We start from the raw sequence: 16661 nt of genomic DNA on the forward strand, positions 1-16661 counted from the left end.
ATTGTCAAACAAATCCTTAGGCTAGCAAAGAGAAACTCCAAATTGTATTTAATCACAATTCTAACAAGAATAGGTATTGACCTTCTCAATTTGTTAGACATTGTAGAACCCTACACTGCACTTCTTAAAAGATTTAAGTGGGTATGTTTATATTTGACCCTTGTGGATCAGAGAAAATTAAAATTCAATAAGTCATTAGAGATATAAGCAGTACAATCATTCTACTCTGGAAAAAGAACACTGCAAAGAATTAATTCAAAGCCCAAAATTACCACAACATTTATACCTGTGATGAGTTTATGTAAACGTCTGACCATCAATGATTCAATAAAGCATATCAAGATATTTTCTTATAGATCATTTTAATGAATGTTGAGAACAGTAAAATCTTAAAAATATATGCATCTCTCTATCAAATAAGGCAGTCTCTTAATGTTGCATATCTGCTTCATGTTCGACACAGTCAGAGAAGCTAATGTATGTGCATGTGAGGGGCTGGAAGTACATCACAATGACAGCCACAGACCCTTTGTCCTGATTCAGCGAGGTCCCCCTCTTCAAGCAAATTTACCTCAGGCACACTGGTGCCACACGACAGGCTGGAAGACTAATGAAGTACAGTGTTTCTGACGCTGCTCACCACTAAGTACGTAAGCAAAGTAAAAAAAGCATTACTGCATCTCAGCTACTGCCTGAAATGTAAATATGTGATAAATACAAATGAAGAGCTATTATCTATCCCTGTCATTTTAAAATCGCACTTTCATATTCAGATGTTCTTATTGTCCTAAAAACATGCAAAACTGATCCGGTTTGCAGCTTTCAGTGGTGTCACAACAGCATGTAACACACTTGCATAATATTTTCAGTTTGGCAAAAGCTCATGAAGTTTGAATACTGAAGAATTTTTGTCCAGGTGAAACAGGAAGTGCTCAGAGAAACACTGGCTGCTCTTGTCCTGTTAACAGTCGATACGTTGAAGCTGGCATCGTCTTCAGGTGGATCTGCACAGACAGAGAGAAGTCTCATTTTAAAGTGTAATGAACTTGATTATGTTATTGTGAATGTAAGCATTAGATTACGTCTCACCTCCCCTACAGCGTTTGTCAGAATCTGGATGATCTTATCATGGGGCGTTGCAACGACGCTCTGCCCGTTGATTTCAATGATGCGGTGCCCGACGCGGATTCCTCCTCTCTCTGCTATACCACCCCGCATCAGACTGCAAATCTGCAACCCAAGGACAGAAAACTGCATGTTTATAGTTCAGAATAATTTACTTGTACCGAGTGCTACCGACCTTTTAATCCAAACACGTTAATCTCTTAAAGCTATCTGGTAAAAACACTGTTGTTCTATTGCTGGTTGCTGCAGGCTCAGCGCCAAGCTGAAGGGGTACGTCACATAATGACAGATGTGAAATATGGATGCGGACGTACAATGCCATCTTCCACGCTGAAGCCCAGCTGAAATTTCGGATCTGGTCTCCTGATAATTGCCATGGTGACGGGAGGACAGTGGACGATGCTGAGCCTCACATACTTCTTGCTTTTCTGATCCTAAGTGGGGAAAAAAAGGTGAAACAACAAAAAGGGAGGCGCGATCCAGAGTTAGAGCAGTAAAACTTTACTGAGGAAAATATGCAAACTATTCACCCAAGTGTACCTTTTCACCAAAAGTTATTTCTTTTTGTAATAACTTTTGTGAACGTTTACGACATGTTTTCATCATTACAAGCCTAACATTGGACATTTTATTGGGGTCAAATTGAAGGAAAAGTATGTGCAGAAAGGTGAAACCAGGGATTGCAGCACAATAAGGGTTTTATCTTCATTACTTTAGTTTAATGATCAGTGGAGGCCAAAATTATAAAGGAAACTAAAGTTGATAAACTGCACAGCATTAAGTAACTATCGTATTGTGTCTTTGATTAAGTGTTTCAAAGGTATAAACTTCTGTCAACTCGAAACAACGAAAATGTTTGAAACACTGAATATCAGCAGCAAGTTTTGCTTTAACAGTTTAAGTTGACAGATGCTAATGTTGGTCCTGTGTGGACCTACAGTGCCACCTGGTGATCCTAACTTGCATATACAGCACAATAAAGGCATTTAATCTGCAGCACAATATGTTTCTTTTGTTGTTGTTGATGCCTTTCTTCTCATCTTTATTATGACCACTGAAATTTGAAGTTTGTGTCATTGTGTGTCCTACTTACGCGGATGATGTTCTGGCAGGTGGTGATGGGCAGACCCACGAGGCTTGTCCCATTGATGGACATGATGCGGTCCCCGATGCTGAGCTCACCACAGTGTTCAGCCGGGCCTCCGTGGAGGAGGTTGGCCACCACCACTGTGGGGAGGATAGAGCCCCAGCCCGACTCAACCACCGCCAGTCCCAAGATCTCCCCCGGAGCCTTGGTCATGATTACCTGATCCACAGACACAGAGAGACTTGTAATATATCAGTGGTTGTTTTAATCAGAGCTCTTTTTTTTTTTGACTTGTTTTTTTTTCTCTCCTGCAACACCTTCTATTAATACTTAGAACCACTAAAGGAAAGCCCCTGCACACTTCTAAACAACATGACGAGATAAGGAAATAATAGATGAGGTGCAGATAATATAAATAACAAACAGCTGTGCATATATAAAACACACACTTTGAAGTGTGAAGTCTGAAGCAAACTGCAGACCATCTTGTGATGGGATCACACCTGCTGATCCCATCACAAGCTGTCAGACCATAATCACCCACAAACCCAGTCTTTGCTTTAAAACTCTGCTGCACACCTTTAAAGATTTGTGAATGCATCTTGCACGGTTCTGACTCTTGTGTTGAAAATACCTGTTCAAACAGGTATTTGCAAATTTGCCAAATCTACCTTTGTGCTACTTTAGGACAACATGATGACACATTTGGGCATTTTGATACATGATTTGCAGTAAAAGGGGGGCCTGCTTTGGAATAAATTGAACACGTTGGCTAATTAGTCACTGGTCTATCTCAGTGAAACTTTGAGCACCTTCAGCTCCACCTTTTAGTCAGTGCCACCATCTCAAAACCATACATCATAGCAGGTCTCCTTGTAAACGTTCCCTTTCACTCTTGCTGCTATCCTCCTGTCAAAAATCAGCCCTGACACTCGTCTCCACCTGCTCCACCCTGCCTGCACTCTCTCCTGGACCTTTAATTGGCTCTGTGTGCTGCCTTGGTTAGTCCTTTAACTACACAAGCCAAAATTATAAGTCAGCTGTATTTTGTGTGGGTGGCCTTGCAACCACAATCCCTCCTGCTTACTTCTCTGAGGTTTTGAGAGTCAGAGAAGTGGGCCAAGTCTCCGTTGTAGAGTTCCTGACTTTCCAGGTAGTCGCTGTACTCGCCGGGCCTCAGATCGCTGGCCTTGATACCGTTGGCCTGGAGGAACTGCTGGTAAGCCACTCCAAACGCCTGCCCGATAGCCTGGGCTATGATCTGAGCCTGCAAACAGGAGGAGACAGACAAAACTGAATCAGGGTTCAGCACTGTTGTTACAGTCATGTCTACTCTACATTTAAATGCTAGGGGCATTTGTTAAACAAATTTTTCCCTAGACTTTTCCTTAATCCTCCATTTAAATACTAACAAATCAAAGCAAATGTGTTCGTTTGTAAAGACAAGCAGCCAAAGGGTCATACAACTTGATACCAGAGCATCAACACAAAACACTATCTTTAATGCATTTTATCTGAATTTCTCTGAGAAGTTCTTGCTACACACACATATAGCATCTGCTGTAAACATGAGTTAATGAAAGTATTTTGAAATGATCTTAAACACGTTAAATAAGCTCAGTTTGAAAAAGCTCTGAGCAGACGCGGTCACAGCCTTCAGCATCCCAGAGCTAATTAGCTTCTAAAGGAAGCTCTTCCTCCCATTCAGTGTCGCCAACTGGGAAACTGGGACGAGAGCCAGACTGTTTTGACATTGAGGAGAACTCAGTGGTTGTCTGAGGAAGGAAACCAGGCCAGCCAAGCTGAAGCTGAAACTGCTGTCAGCAACCGACTTGGCAATTTAATAAGAGATGCAAGAGTGTGCAGGGCGGGAGATGCCAAGATACTGAACGCTACATCTATTTACATTATACTGCGCTGCTGTTTGAGTGAGGGTGTTCCGCAAGGACATGCGGTAACCAGTCTGTGGGCAAAAGTATGTGACTAGGAAATCTGGAAGAGTTCAAAGGGGCTCTGGGAGAGTCCAATGTCAATTTTAGCGATCTTAGACACATTTTAATGCCATATATTTCACCATGTACCTTATTTACTGCATGCTTAATGTGTTTAAACATGCAGTAACCATGCAGCAAAACTGTGTAATTAGAAATGAAAGACCAATATAACAATGAGGCCTGGCTGGACTTGTAAATGAGCTGTTTGGCCAGCAACCAAGCTTCCTGAAAAGCTCTGCTTGGAATCCAGAAATCAAAATATGAGTGCTAAGAAGGAAAGCATCATGCTGATTGCACACTTCTAGTATATGAACACCATATAAAACCCTCCAGTTGACTGACTCACATCCTCAGAGGAGAACACATGGCAGATCATCAAGCACTTCTTTGCAGATGATGACGAAGAGTTTGAGTCGGTGTCACCATCTTGCCCCTTACGTTTCCTTCGTGCCATCAAGACCACGATGTTGTCGATGTCAGCGATGTAAGAGATCATCTGCAGAGCGTGATCCATCATGGCTTCCTGCAAACAGGACATGACAGTGGTTAAGATAAGAAACAAAGACAGGGAGAGCGAGCACGAAGGTCTGGTTTGGAACCAGCATAGAGTTTAAACCTCCTGCAGATAGGTATTACTTAACATTTTTCCTCTTAGAAGCCTCTCTTGTTAAAGACATTTTTACAGAACTACAGGAATTATATGATAAAGATTGGTGTGTTTGAGAGAGCACATCCCAAAGGGAAGCCCAGGCCTTTATCAAAGTAAATTTGAAATTAAGGAAGTTCCTCATTCTGTGTCTTCAAGCAAAGCAGGATTGTCTGTGCACCCTCACCTCATCAAAACCATTTCTCCAGGCCAAATATGTTATCAAGTTAATGTACCAAACCACTGACCTAGCAGACAAACATACAGACCGAAGGCAAACCACAAACCAGGCGCCTAAGATTAATTCAGGACCGAAACTAACTTGGATGAGAATTCTGAAAAAATGAAAGTAAAGACTGTTGTTTGTTAACATGGAAGCTAGTGGAGCGTTCTTTACGTGAATCAGAAGTGCAATTTCCACAAATATTTGTCTTTGTTTTACATCAAAGTAATTTATAAATGCAATTTTCATTTTACTTTTTATGCCTCATCTGTGTCCTAAATGACAACTTTGGATAATAAACATATATCGCTTGGAAGTAAAAACACTGAATAAGAAAACCATTCATCTTCACATCCATCACTGCAGAATGGAGCAAATGCAAATGGAGCAATGACAGTAGATGACCTACTTCTACTCTCCTAACAATTCAGTAGAAAAAAAAAATAGCTTCTACTAGAGGCCTCATATTAAATCACCACCCAATTCTATATTAAGGATTCCTGCAGCGAGAGCTCAGCTTGAATATGAACATCAAGGAGTGCAATGCTGCTTTGTGTAATAAAAAGTCACCAGCTGTGTTGGGTATGTTTTCAGATGTTTACAACCTCAAGTCTGACAACTTTTTAACACATTTAGCTAAAGTTCATTCTCTCAGAGTACATTTAGGTTTTTGTCTTCATGTTCCATGAAGCCAAGAATCAACTGAGCTTTTGCTGAAATCCATCATTGGATTTTAGTGCTACCAGAGACATTTCGCCAAATGCTTTATGCTATAAGTTAAAGACTGTGCAGATTTAGGGTGGAACCCCAACAATCTGATGACCCCCTTGGCGACACTGGGAATGAAAAAATCCCTTTTACCAGGAAGAGACCTCCTCCGACAGAACAATGCTCAAGAAGGGGCGGCCAAACCAGAACGAAACAGAGAGACAGAAGACAAAACTAATGGCATGCAGTAGTGATGTATAAACAGGAGTGACAGGAGGCGAGAGGAAAATGCTCAGTGCATCAGCAGCGTTAACTAAGGGATGGTTCGGGGTCACCTGATCCATCATCAAACTATGAGCTTTAACAGTTTAAAGCCTGTTTCTGTCTCTCGAATCCAAACTGGGTGCTAATTCCACAGGACAGGAGCCTGGTAGGCCCCAGGTAGGTCTACAGTCTTAGAGAGAAGTGAAGTCTTATGATATGAGGAGATACAAGAGAGGAAAATGAATGTATGTGGTCAGATGAGTGCAGTACCTGCGTGTCAGTAGTGAGCACTTTGATTCTTTGAGTAGAAATGAACAGATCCACTTCTGTCATTGGTTGGGACTCTCCTTCTGGAGCCTAAAAGAACCACAGAAAACACTCTCATATTTAACCTTAGAGGACAGGTACACCACATGTCTATCCTTAACTTAATAATGACATCCCACCTACTTTAAAACAGGTATGTTTAATAAGAAAAAAAAATCCTTCACTACAACTATAAAACCAGATTTAACATCATCAACCAATGCATTGCACAGCCAGATCATGATAAAAGGTGCATATTTGGTTATTTTGTTTTTAAAGCACCTTTATTCGGTCCACAGCCTCCTGAGCCTGGGCCATACGAGCGTTTGTAGACGGGTTCCTCTCTGATTTGATCTGAGTGGAGCCAAGATACTTGGCACCAAAAATCACTCCATCCAAAAGGTCTTCAGGATCACAAGGACCAGGCACTAAAACATTAGCACATATTACATTAGATATTTGACAAATGTCAAATTTCAGTGAATAATAATAATAATAATAATAATAATAATAATAATAATAATAATAATAATAATAAGTGACTCACCATCTTTATATGAAGGCTGGTCATCAGCACTCTGCAAAAAAGGCACGCACAGCAAATTAGTGAATTTAAGTCCATGAAAAACTGAACGTGCTTCAGATAAGTTCAGTGATGGGTTAGCTGGTGGTAGGAAAAAAAAAGTATTCTGATTATCGTTTTAGTGTTGCTAAGAGACCAAAGACAGCTGAAGTCAGGACAGATGTGTGGTAGCTCTGGAAACCAGTGATGACTGTGTTATTTTTGACATTATATAGCTTCATTAATCAGCTGAAAAAAATAAATAAAAAGCAAATATTGGATTAGTTAACTCATCATAACAAAAACGATGGATGACCAAACGTCTCCACCCTTATTATTAGTTTTAGTAACAGCACCAACCTGCTCGCTCTCTGCAGTAGCTTCTTCCTCTGGAGGCTGCTCTCCCAGCTTCATCCACACTGGCTCGGGATACTCATCATCAGGCAGTGAAGTGAGGGAGTCATCCCTGTGCCGTTGTTGCTGACCATTCCCGTGATGCCTCCAGAACCTCTGTGCATCCTCCTGGCTGTAGGAAACTGACACCACGGCGTCCACGTCCCCTCTGTGCGGCAGAGAGGTAGGGCGGGGTGTTGCGCCTATCTCTGTGCACTGCAGCATCCCCAGCAGGTCTCTCTGGTGGCTTTCAGAGAAGAGCAGCCCTTTGGTTTCAGCGCTGTCCTCTTTTATTGAAGAAGGAGCACATGCTTCCAGCTCAGACCGCCTAGAGTAATGATGATTTGATGGCATCCGATGACTGGGATGCGGCTCTTCCTCCATTAGTTGGAGCTGACTGAGCAGGGTGTGGATATGCATATGGTCTTCATCATTTGATCTCCTTTCAGCAGCCTCCTCTTCACCTCTCTTGTTCTTGTGGAGATCAACATCCCCCAATGTCACCACTGCTTGATCTTCCTCTGCGTCCTTAAAGCCCTCAGCCCTCAATACTCCCGCACCTGCTTCAGCCTCGTCTGTCGATTTCGCCTCGACATCCTCAGCAGGCTGTTTAACGTTTCCGACAAGATCCAGCTGGTTCACGTCGACTGGAGTCAAAATGTTTTTCTCAACCAAAGGAAGCGATACTGACTCACCCAGATCTGCCTTGTCGAGACAGTCAGCTGAGGTGGGAAGGCTGGCATCATCCAGATCGTCTGCTGAACCAGCTTCGCTAGAGGTGTCTGACCTCCAGTCTAAAGGTGGAGGCTCGATCAGGTTGTACGAATCCAGATCCTCTGCCTCTGAACCTGGCAGAGCTACTGCAGCCAGACTGCTGACCTCAACCCCCGAGGCTCCATGAACAGGAACCGGATCACACAGCAGGGAGTCTGTAGATGCAGGGAGGCAGTCTGAGTCCATTCTGTAAGAAAGCCTGTCAGAGAAAAACTGGCATTACTGAGCTGAACAACTGGTGAAGTCAGAGATTTTAAGCCAAACTGAGCAAGCGCCTATCCCCATGCAGTTTTCCACACACAGGAGTGGATAATGGCACGTTGTTGAACCTGGTTATTAAAAAGCTGGAGGGAAAAGATGCTCATGCACGATTACTGCTTGTTGATTTTTCTTCAGCCTTCAATACAATTGAGCCTCATATTTGAATCAGAAAGCTTTTAGAACAGTTTGATTACAATAAAAATCTAAATTATTGATTTTTTTTTTTTTACTTAAAGAGTCTGGCTGGCTCCATATTTATCTTTTTATCCTGTACACAAATATTGATCAAAGCAGATCTAAGATGAGGGTCATTTTAGAGAGTGCAGACGACTCAGTTATTGTCAGTCCGCTCCAGGATGACGACAAGTCGCACCTTTAATTAAACATATCTAAGATATGTCACTGACTCTAAGAAATGCACTCCTGTACAAGAGGTCACATCCATTAAGGGTCAGATGGTGGAACATGTTCAGTGTTATAAATATCTTGAAACAGTAGCTGAATTTCAAAGCAAATTAAGAAAGCTTTATCATTTCTACACTGATAGAATCATTATGACTTTATTTTTAATGTGCTCTTATTGCAATCTGCTTTATCCTTGTCTTGGCTCGAGGTTTGTAAAGGACAGAAGTGGTCCAACATGCTGACTGGTGAACCACAGCATCCCTGAACACCAGACACTTACAGTGGTTCGCCGATTTAATTTTTCTTGACGAATCGTACCCTTTCCATTGTAAGTTTCAGTTCTTCCTTCTTGATGATAGTTTTGTGTAAAACGACCATGTTTAAAAATAGCTTTGTTCCAGAAGCCATCACTCAGAAGAACAAATCATAGCGTTGTTACTTTGTGGGGTACATGGTGCTCAAAATTATTATTAGCTCTTGCTTTCTGTATTTTGTACCTTGCTTATCTGTTGCTTCTCTCCATTAAAATACCTCATGACTGCAGAGCAGCTCTGCCTAACAATACAATTAAATTATGCCGAGCCTCAACCAGACTCACAATTCACATGAGCTACCTCCAAAACACCGTTATTAAATATCAGATCTACACAGTGTGTTTATAGTTTCCAGGCTGCATCAGCATGAATGCCTTAGCGAAAAAGTATGCACCATCTATGCACCCTCTTGTCCTCATTTACCCACAAACACCGAAATAGAAAAATCCGTCTCAGGCTTATAGAAAACATCATGCACTCGAAGAGCATGCAGGCCTATAGTGCAACATCCAACAGGCTCAGGGAGCACAGTCCTTCACATCCATGTATCTTAGAAATAAAAACTATCAAACAACTATAAATAACAACCATGTAATTTATTACACCATAAAGATTAGCACCATGGTAATATCAAAACACACCAAACCTAATTTAATAAATGCCATATTTATTAATTATGGTCCTTACTGGTAAAATGTTTTTAATAAACAAGACTCGGGACTCGTCAGCTACTATATTTAAGTCTTTTACTATATTTAACATGTACGTGATCCATCTGGCAGTGCCGTGCATTAAAGAAAAGTTTATGATCCCTCCTTCTTGTACAGATAAGCACACAGATCAGATCTTTTCGACGACGCATCTTTCATGGCGTGAATAATCCACCGTTAGATCAGATAATCATGGCATGTTATTAAAAACACTGGCGCGGTAGTGCAAACAACTGACAGCAGGGTAAAACACACAAACAAGCGAAAATTATTTTCAGGGTGCGAGAAAGACATGAGTTTGGCTAACCGAAGTTAGCAGTTGAAGCAGCCTCAGGCTAACAGCAAAGCTAGCATTTGCTTAACAGCAGCAGTACTAATATTTCAACACTTCAATCAAAATATGAGAGTACAAGCGGCTAAAAGAGAAGTTTTCACCTGATATTTTAAATCTCTGTCGCTCTCTTTGTGTCCACACTCAGACTCCCGTAGGTGCCACGACAGATGAGTTGACGTGGTTTGGAATTTGAACGTTTTCCAAAACTCTGGCTTCGTTTTATTCTTCATACTAATAATACCGACACTGTTAAATTCAGCAATGTCACATACTCCGAAGATGAGACACTTTTAGTGTTTAAAGCAGAGTTTGCTACTCATTGTTGCTGCTCCGTCAGTTGCCGACTGACAGCTTTTATTTATCGGCTGACTCTGTAGTCGTGCTGCGTTCACGTGCTACCGCAGCGTCTCACATCGCCACGAGATAGTTTGTTCTTCTTTTAGTTTCTTCTTCCTCTTTTGCAAATTGTGCAAGTCTACACAAATGACTGGACCACGAAGGGCTACAGTCAAATTTCTAAACAACTGATCACAAACAAACCGTGTACTTTAACCAAATTAAACACACGACACTTACAAAAACCTAACGACGTAGAAGTAATTGGAATATTATATGAATGTGTTTATAAATACAGTTTATGCAGTATTGGGGTCTAATGTGGCAGAATAAAATATTAATCTTATATGTAGGAGTGTAGTAGTTACAAACTCATTTATTTTATTGTTCTTTAGCACTTGAAAGCAACGCTCACCTACGCTGACGTCAACGGGATTTACGTTCAAGTCCCGCTCAATCAAACGTCGAATTTTTGATCGCGAAAAAAGGAAACTTACAATTATTTTACGTGCATTTGAGTTTATATTTCAAACGGATTTTACTTAAACCGGTCACATAAGAGACATCATGAAAAGCTATTGAATTCAAGTGCTTATCCCCCCCCCCCCCCCCCCCCCCCCCCCCCCCACACACACACACACACACAATTTGGCCCATAAATGAATGAAATTCTATACAAATGTATTTACAGGAGTGCCTGGCCTTTTGGGGTTAGACTGCTGCCACTTCTCAGATCCTGGTTAAGTGGCACAAAATAAAGGGATGGAAACTTCGCCCAAAATCTACCCCCACGAGAACTTGTGTACTTTATTAAATGATCTGAGAAGACAAACAATTTAACATTTTATTTTATTTCTTGAAAAACAGATAATTTTGTTCCCATGATATAAAATTATATTACATTTAAATTAGCAACACATTTCAGACACATTCTATTTCATTTCACCAGTCATACAAACATCATCGTTAGCGGACAAAACCACATTCAAACATTTGGACTTTGAGTGGTAACTGTGTGGTAATGTTTTTGTTTTTTGTTTTTTTTAATGAAACTGAGATATTTCTCCAGTTCTGTGACAGCTCTTCAATGCCTGGGAAACTCATTAACCAACTTGGTTGATACAGTGTGAACTCGAGGACGTAACGCGTTGGAAAAAAACAGATTTTAAAAATGACTGAATGCGGGACTGAAGTTGAAACAGCTCAGTCACCACATTCATAACACGCAATACTATATTCACAGTTTGTATGATTCTATGCTATATTCAAAGCCAGGTTCGTGGAGTGTGTCTTAAAGGCAATCATTTACAATCCCATTCCAGAGTGCAGACTGGGAGAGGCTCCAGCCTCCTGGTGAAACTGAGCTGGATAAGCAGTTAAGAAGCTGGGTGGACGTATTCCAGAGTGAAGCTGACCATTAAACAGGAACTTTAAGGCTATGTTACCACTGGTGTTTCCTCAAGAATCAAACTGTGACCTGCCTGACCTTTCTTCTGTTTTGATGATTCTTTAGACAAAATCATTAAAAACAAAAGACAAAGAAAAAAGTTTTACAGCAGAAGTTCCCTCTTGTTGACCTCAGGGTCGTTAGGGCTTGAATTTACTGCTGAACATGTTTAGTGTAGTGAAATGAACAGTAGAGCTTAATGATATTTCTCATGACTAAAATGTCCAAGTGTAAATCAAAAGCTACTAAATTGAATACGGGTTGGCAAATTCATCAAGAGATCTTTAATTACTCCTAATTAAGCACAAGTGCAGTGACTTTTTTTTGCTTTTAAAGCAGTAATAGGCCACAATTTAATTTATGTTCCTGTTGCTACAAGCTACAGGACTGCAGTTAATCTCCACAGACAGTCTGACTGGAGTCTAATCATTTTCCACTATTATCCATAAATCCGTCAGTCGTTTAGTGTTGCCATCTCTTCCTCACTCTGGTGAAGACTGTGTAGTGTCTGACTGATCACCGCTACCGGCATTCATCTGGATCAAACCAATCAGAGAGGACGTGGTGCCCATCAGCCCCACCAGCCAGTTAGGGAAACGTCCTGCCCACAGGAAGCCGGGCGGCATCCAGTGAATGGCGTTACTGAGGTCAGCCATGCTGCTGAGGATGGACAGCAGCTCCCCTCGCATCTGCCGGCGGAGCTGAGAGCGACTGCAGGAGAAAACGTGTGGTTTAACCTTTCATAACCGGTCAGTCCCTCTCTATGTTACTGTAACTGTGCTTAGAAACACACGAGACAACAGAAAGAAAACTGAATCAAATACCTGTTTCTGCCTTCGTGCCTCTTCTTCAGCTTCTTCCTCAGCAGCAGAAGAACTCGGAGCGATCTAGAGGACAAATGATTCACATCGTACATCAACTCACACTGCAAGGGTTTGATGTCTGCTTCAGTGCTCAGACTTAAAACATGCTTCACAGGTTTCTCTAAAAACTGCATGAAATAACAGATGAGATAAAAAAGAAAGAGGGTCTGGAAAATAAACAAAGCTCTAAGCTGAGGAAAAAAAGAGATGGGATAATGAAATTAAGGAGTTTCTGGTCATTATGTAAGTAGGACGTAGAAGTGCTTGACTTAATCTCTCTCTGACTTTCCTCTCACATCCCCCTCCCCTTTCAGTTCCCACTGAAGATTTATGGATTTGAAAAAGGCACAAATTCACCAGAAAAAGGGCTAACACAGAGAGACAGATACGGGCTGCTTGTCTATGCATGTTCTTTAAAGGAGCTCTGGCCAGCAGATGTCCTGCATATGTTACATTTACAGGTGCAGAAAAACTACATAAGACTCCTTCTTTCTGGCCTTTAAAAAACAAAAATAAGAAAAGCATGCCATAAAGGCAGCATTAGAAAAGTAATGTATGGATGTGAACAGGTGATCTCACCTGAGGATTCCCAGCAGCAGTGAGGTTCCCCACAGCACTGTGCTGAACAGCCACCACTTATCGGACTTCACTCTGATGAGCTCAGCGTCGGCGGCCCAGGCGATGTGTTCACAGGGGTAGTACAGCTGGTCCGCTACGTTGTTCAGCACGGATATCCAGCGCACGGCCGCGTCCTCCTCCTTGGAAAGACGTGCAACAAGCGTTACAGTGGGATTTACAGGCTAGCACAGAGTGATGCAGTGCATACGCTGTGTGAATCACCCCATTTCCAAACCCGTAGCTGTGGGAGTAGGCCAGCATGGAGAAGTCATCGAACAACCTGAGCACCGTCCTGCAGTGACTGAGCTGAGCAGAAAACAGCAGCAGGCTTTTCCCGAGCCGCTGGGACCGGACATCTGCCTCTGCTCTCCGGGAAAGAACTCCTCCAACCAGCTGGGATCCATAACACACTGTCCTGATCTGCAAAGAAGACAAACAGAGACTTGTGGGTAGCTTTTTATTATTATTATTATTTAAAATCAGAAAGGACATTTTATTGTCAGAGATTTAGTGAATGTGTGGACTTCAGGCAGACATACTTTACTAGGCTGATGCTTTAATTTTAACTAACACAGAGCATGTTTGCTCATTGCTCTTAAGTAATGTAACAACACCAAATATGAGCAGTTTCTATAGAACCACAGTCTAGTACTTACATATCAGTCTCCACTTGGCATCCACTTCGTAAGCGTGTAACCACTGTTTTTATTAATGGTTTATACCGAGTGAAACACTTTAAACAGATACAATGTGACCGAGTGAATACTCACGACTTTATCTCTGCCTCTGTAGGACTCCAGCAGCTGCACCAGAGACTCCAGAGACCGCTGCATGTCTGCTCCGCTCTGTCGAAGCGCTGCTAGATTTATAAGAAAGTCTATTAGGCCAACACCATCTCCAGTTAGATTTGCTGTTTTTGCTCGTGATCTGTTCCCCCAGCTGGACTTTGAAACAGGAAGCACCCAAAGCAGACTCAAGTAGAAGATCGTCGATTCAATCGAGCGTCTCCTTCGTCCGGCCAGGAGCTGGAATTGATTAAAAATAAATAAATAAATAAATAAATAAATAAATAAATAAATGGTGTGTGTGGTGGGGTGGGGCTGCAGTGTTGGGAAGGTTACTTTTAAAATGTATTCCATTACAGAATACAGAATACATGCCCCAAAATGTATTCTGTAACCTATTCCGTTACGTTACTCAATGACAGTAACGTATTCTGAATACTTTGGATTACTTAATATATTGTGGCGAGTTCAGACAACGAGGAGACGGAGGTATCGTTTGGTCTTGCTTCCCGTGAGCTAGCCAGGGAGCACAGCCGTTTATTACATTTGCAGAAGAACACACTGCCACTAGCTAACTGCTCAGCGCGGCAACCACAACACACATAGGGCGCCCTCTGACCCCGGAAGGACACACCGTCGCAGCGAGAGGGCGTCACCCGTCACCATGGCAACATACACAAAACATAACTGTACAAGCAGAACCCCGAACAGCCCTGACCCGCTACAATATTATCATGCTTTTTACAACAACGTGAATGTACTATTGCTGTGTGATTTATTACTATTACTGAAGGTCCGCGACTCCGAACTGTAGTAAAGGGACCTCTGACTAATGCTGGGCTCACACTGTGCGATTTTTGGTCCATTTTGAGCCGATTTTTGAGTCGTGCGATCGTTTTGGCGATCGGCCCGATTTTGGCCTTCATCGTGCGTCGTGCATCGTGTAGTATACGTGGGGTAACGAGAAGCGATTGACACCTCACGACCAGCTCCCGATCATCAATCGCTTGGTCGTGAGGGTGTCGCCGCAGTTTGCCACACTGCGCACGCGCAAACACAAATGTCAGCGAAAAAGACGGCGTAGCACGGCAGTGCAGCGTGTGATCTGGACACAAGCGATGGAGGCACAACCTGTAGAACCATCCGAGCCCTTTCGATGTGGCCTCACAAAATTATCACGACCACAACAACCGTGAAAATAGTTGGATCGACACTGCTGCTCAATCACAGCTGCCTGACCAATGTTTTTCATTAGCAATTTAGCAAAGTTGATGGTGGTGGTGTGTCTGTGTGAGTGAAAGACGGAGAGGGAGAGCGAACGACAGAATTTTTGTTATAACCTTCATTTTTATGGACGCACAGTGTGAGCACTCAGGTCGCATCAGAGCATCGGGCCGTATATTGTGAGACCCTGCATCGTGACCTATGAACTTCTAACCCCTGCGAGTCAATCGTACAGTTTGAGCAGGAGCTGAATCGCGCGACTGAAAAAATCGCACAGTGTAAGCCCAGCATAATACGGCGGGGTCCCTGTCGGCTGGTAGCCGAAAAATAGCTCTACTTTGTTGTGTGGGTCAACTTTTCTTGCGACAGACAGAGAGAGGCGTTGAAAGACTGCTCCAACGGAACTTGTTGTTTTCGGAGGAAAACACGAACACAGTGTACAGTCGAGTCTTAATAGCTTACTTACAACTGGGCTCGTCAGGCTCTCTTCTTGGCTGCAGTGGTTATTATTATATTTACATGCTTCCAGCTCCCGTTTTTGCTCGATGACTGCTCGTACCTTTCCACTCCCCTTTTTCTCCCTCCTAGCGCTCACAGACACATAACGTGTATGGCAGTCCATTCTCCCAGCAGCACGGACTACACTGAACATGATGCTACATTCTTTAGAGCTATGCTTGTAGCATTCTGCCTGTTAGCTTAGCACAACAACAACAACAACGAAAAGGCGCTCTCTCACCCAGGAAACACACAGTCGCAGAGAGAGAGAGCGTCGCCCTGTAACCATGGCAACCGTAACGCTGCCGCCTGGAACAAAAGAACGTAGCTGTCAAACAAAACCCAAACAGTCCTGACCCGCGACAAAATGAAACAGGAAAGTACCCCAGTGTATTCCATTTATTTCAACAAAGTAACTGTATTCTGAATACCACCTTTTTAAACGGTAACTGTAACGGAATACAGTTACTCATATTTTGTATTCTAAATACGTAACGGCGGTACATGTATTCCGTTACTCCCCAACACTGTGGGGCTGACACAATGTTATGCTGTGGATTAATGTCAAATGTAAATATACTAAATGTCTGCAAATATGCAAATCAAATTAAAATCATTTTCTTTAAAGTAGCACACTTAAGTAAAAGCAAGTACAACCACCACGAAACATTTAAACATATCTATCTATCTATCTATCTATCTATCTATCTATCTATCTATCTATCTATCTATCTATCTATCTATCTATCTATCTATCTATCTATCTATCTATCTATCTATCTAT

At 42.2% G+C, this 16661-nt stretch overlaps 2 protein-coding genes across 2 annotated transcripts; both read right to left on the minus strand.

Moving 5' to 3' along the window:
* Positions 1–343: 343 nt before the first annotated feature.
* On the minus strand, positions 344–10504 carry si:ch73-40i7.5 (amyloid-beta A4 precursor protein-binding family A member 3). The gene is made up of 11 exons (XM_024805256.2): positions 10208–10504; positions 7276–8281; positions 6901–6931; positions 6636–6781; positions 6318–6404; positions 4553–4729; positions 3300–3479; positions 2219–2431; positions 1440–1559; positions 1090–1230; positions 344–1004 (listed from the first exon to the last, which is right to left on the minus strand). Exons 2-11 carry the CDS (start codon positions 8266–8268, stop codon positions 933–935), a joined length of 2160 nt encoding a protein of 719 aa, XP_024661024.2. The 5' UTR covers positions 8269–8281; positions 10208–10504; the 3' UTR covers positions 344–932.
* A 768-nt stretch (positions 10505–11272) lies between these two features.
* pex11g (peroxisomal biogenesis factor 11 gamma) lies at positions 11273–16376 on the minus strand. The gene is made up of 6 exons (XM_014413583.4): positions 15846–16376; positions 14141–14395; positions 13593–13790; positions 13332–13510; positions 12714–12776; positions 11273–12600 (listed from the first exon to the last, which is right to left on the minus strand). The coding sequence occupies exons 1-6, from the start codon at positions 16029–16031 to the stop codon at positions 12372–12374; spliced, it is 1110 nt and encodes a 369-aa protein (XP_014269069.3). The 5' UTR covers positions 16032–16376; the 3' UTR covers positions 11273–12371.
* Between the last annotated feature and the right edge of the window lie 285 nt (positions 16377–16661).

The sequence above is a fragment of the Maylandia zebra genome, linkage group LG15 (genome assembly GCF_041146795.1).
Source record: "Maylandia zebra isolate NMK-2024a linkage group LG15, Mzebra_GT3a, whole genome shotgun sequence".
Taxonomy (NCBI): domain Eukaryota; kingdom Metazoa; phylum Chordata; class Actinopteri; order Cichliformes; family Cichlidae; genus Maylandia; species Maylandia zebra.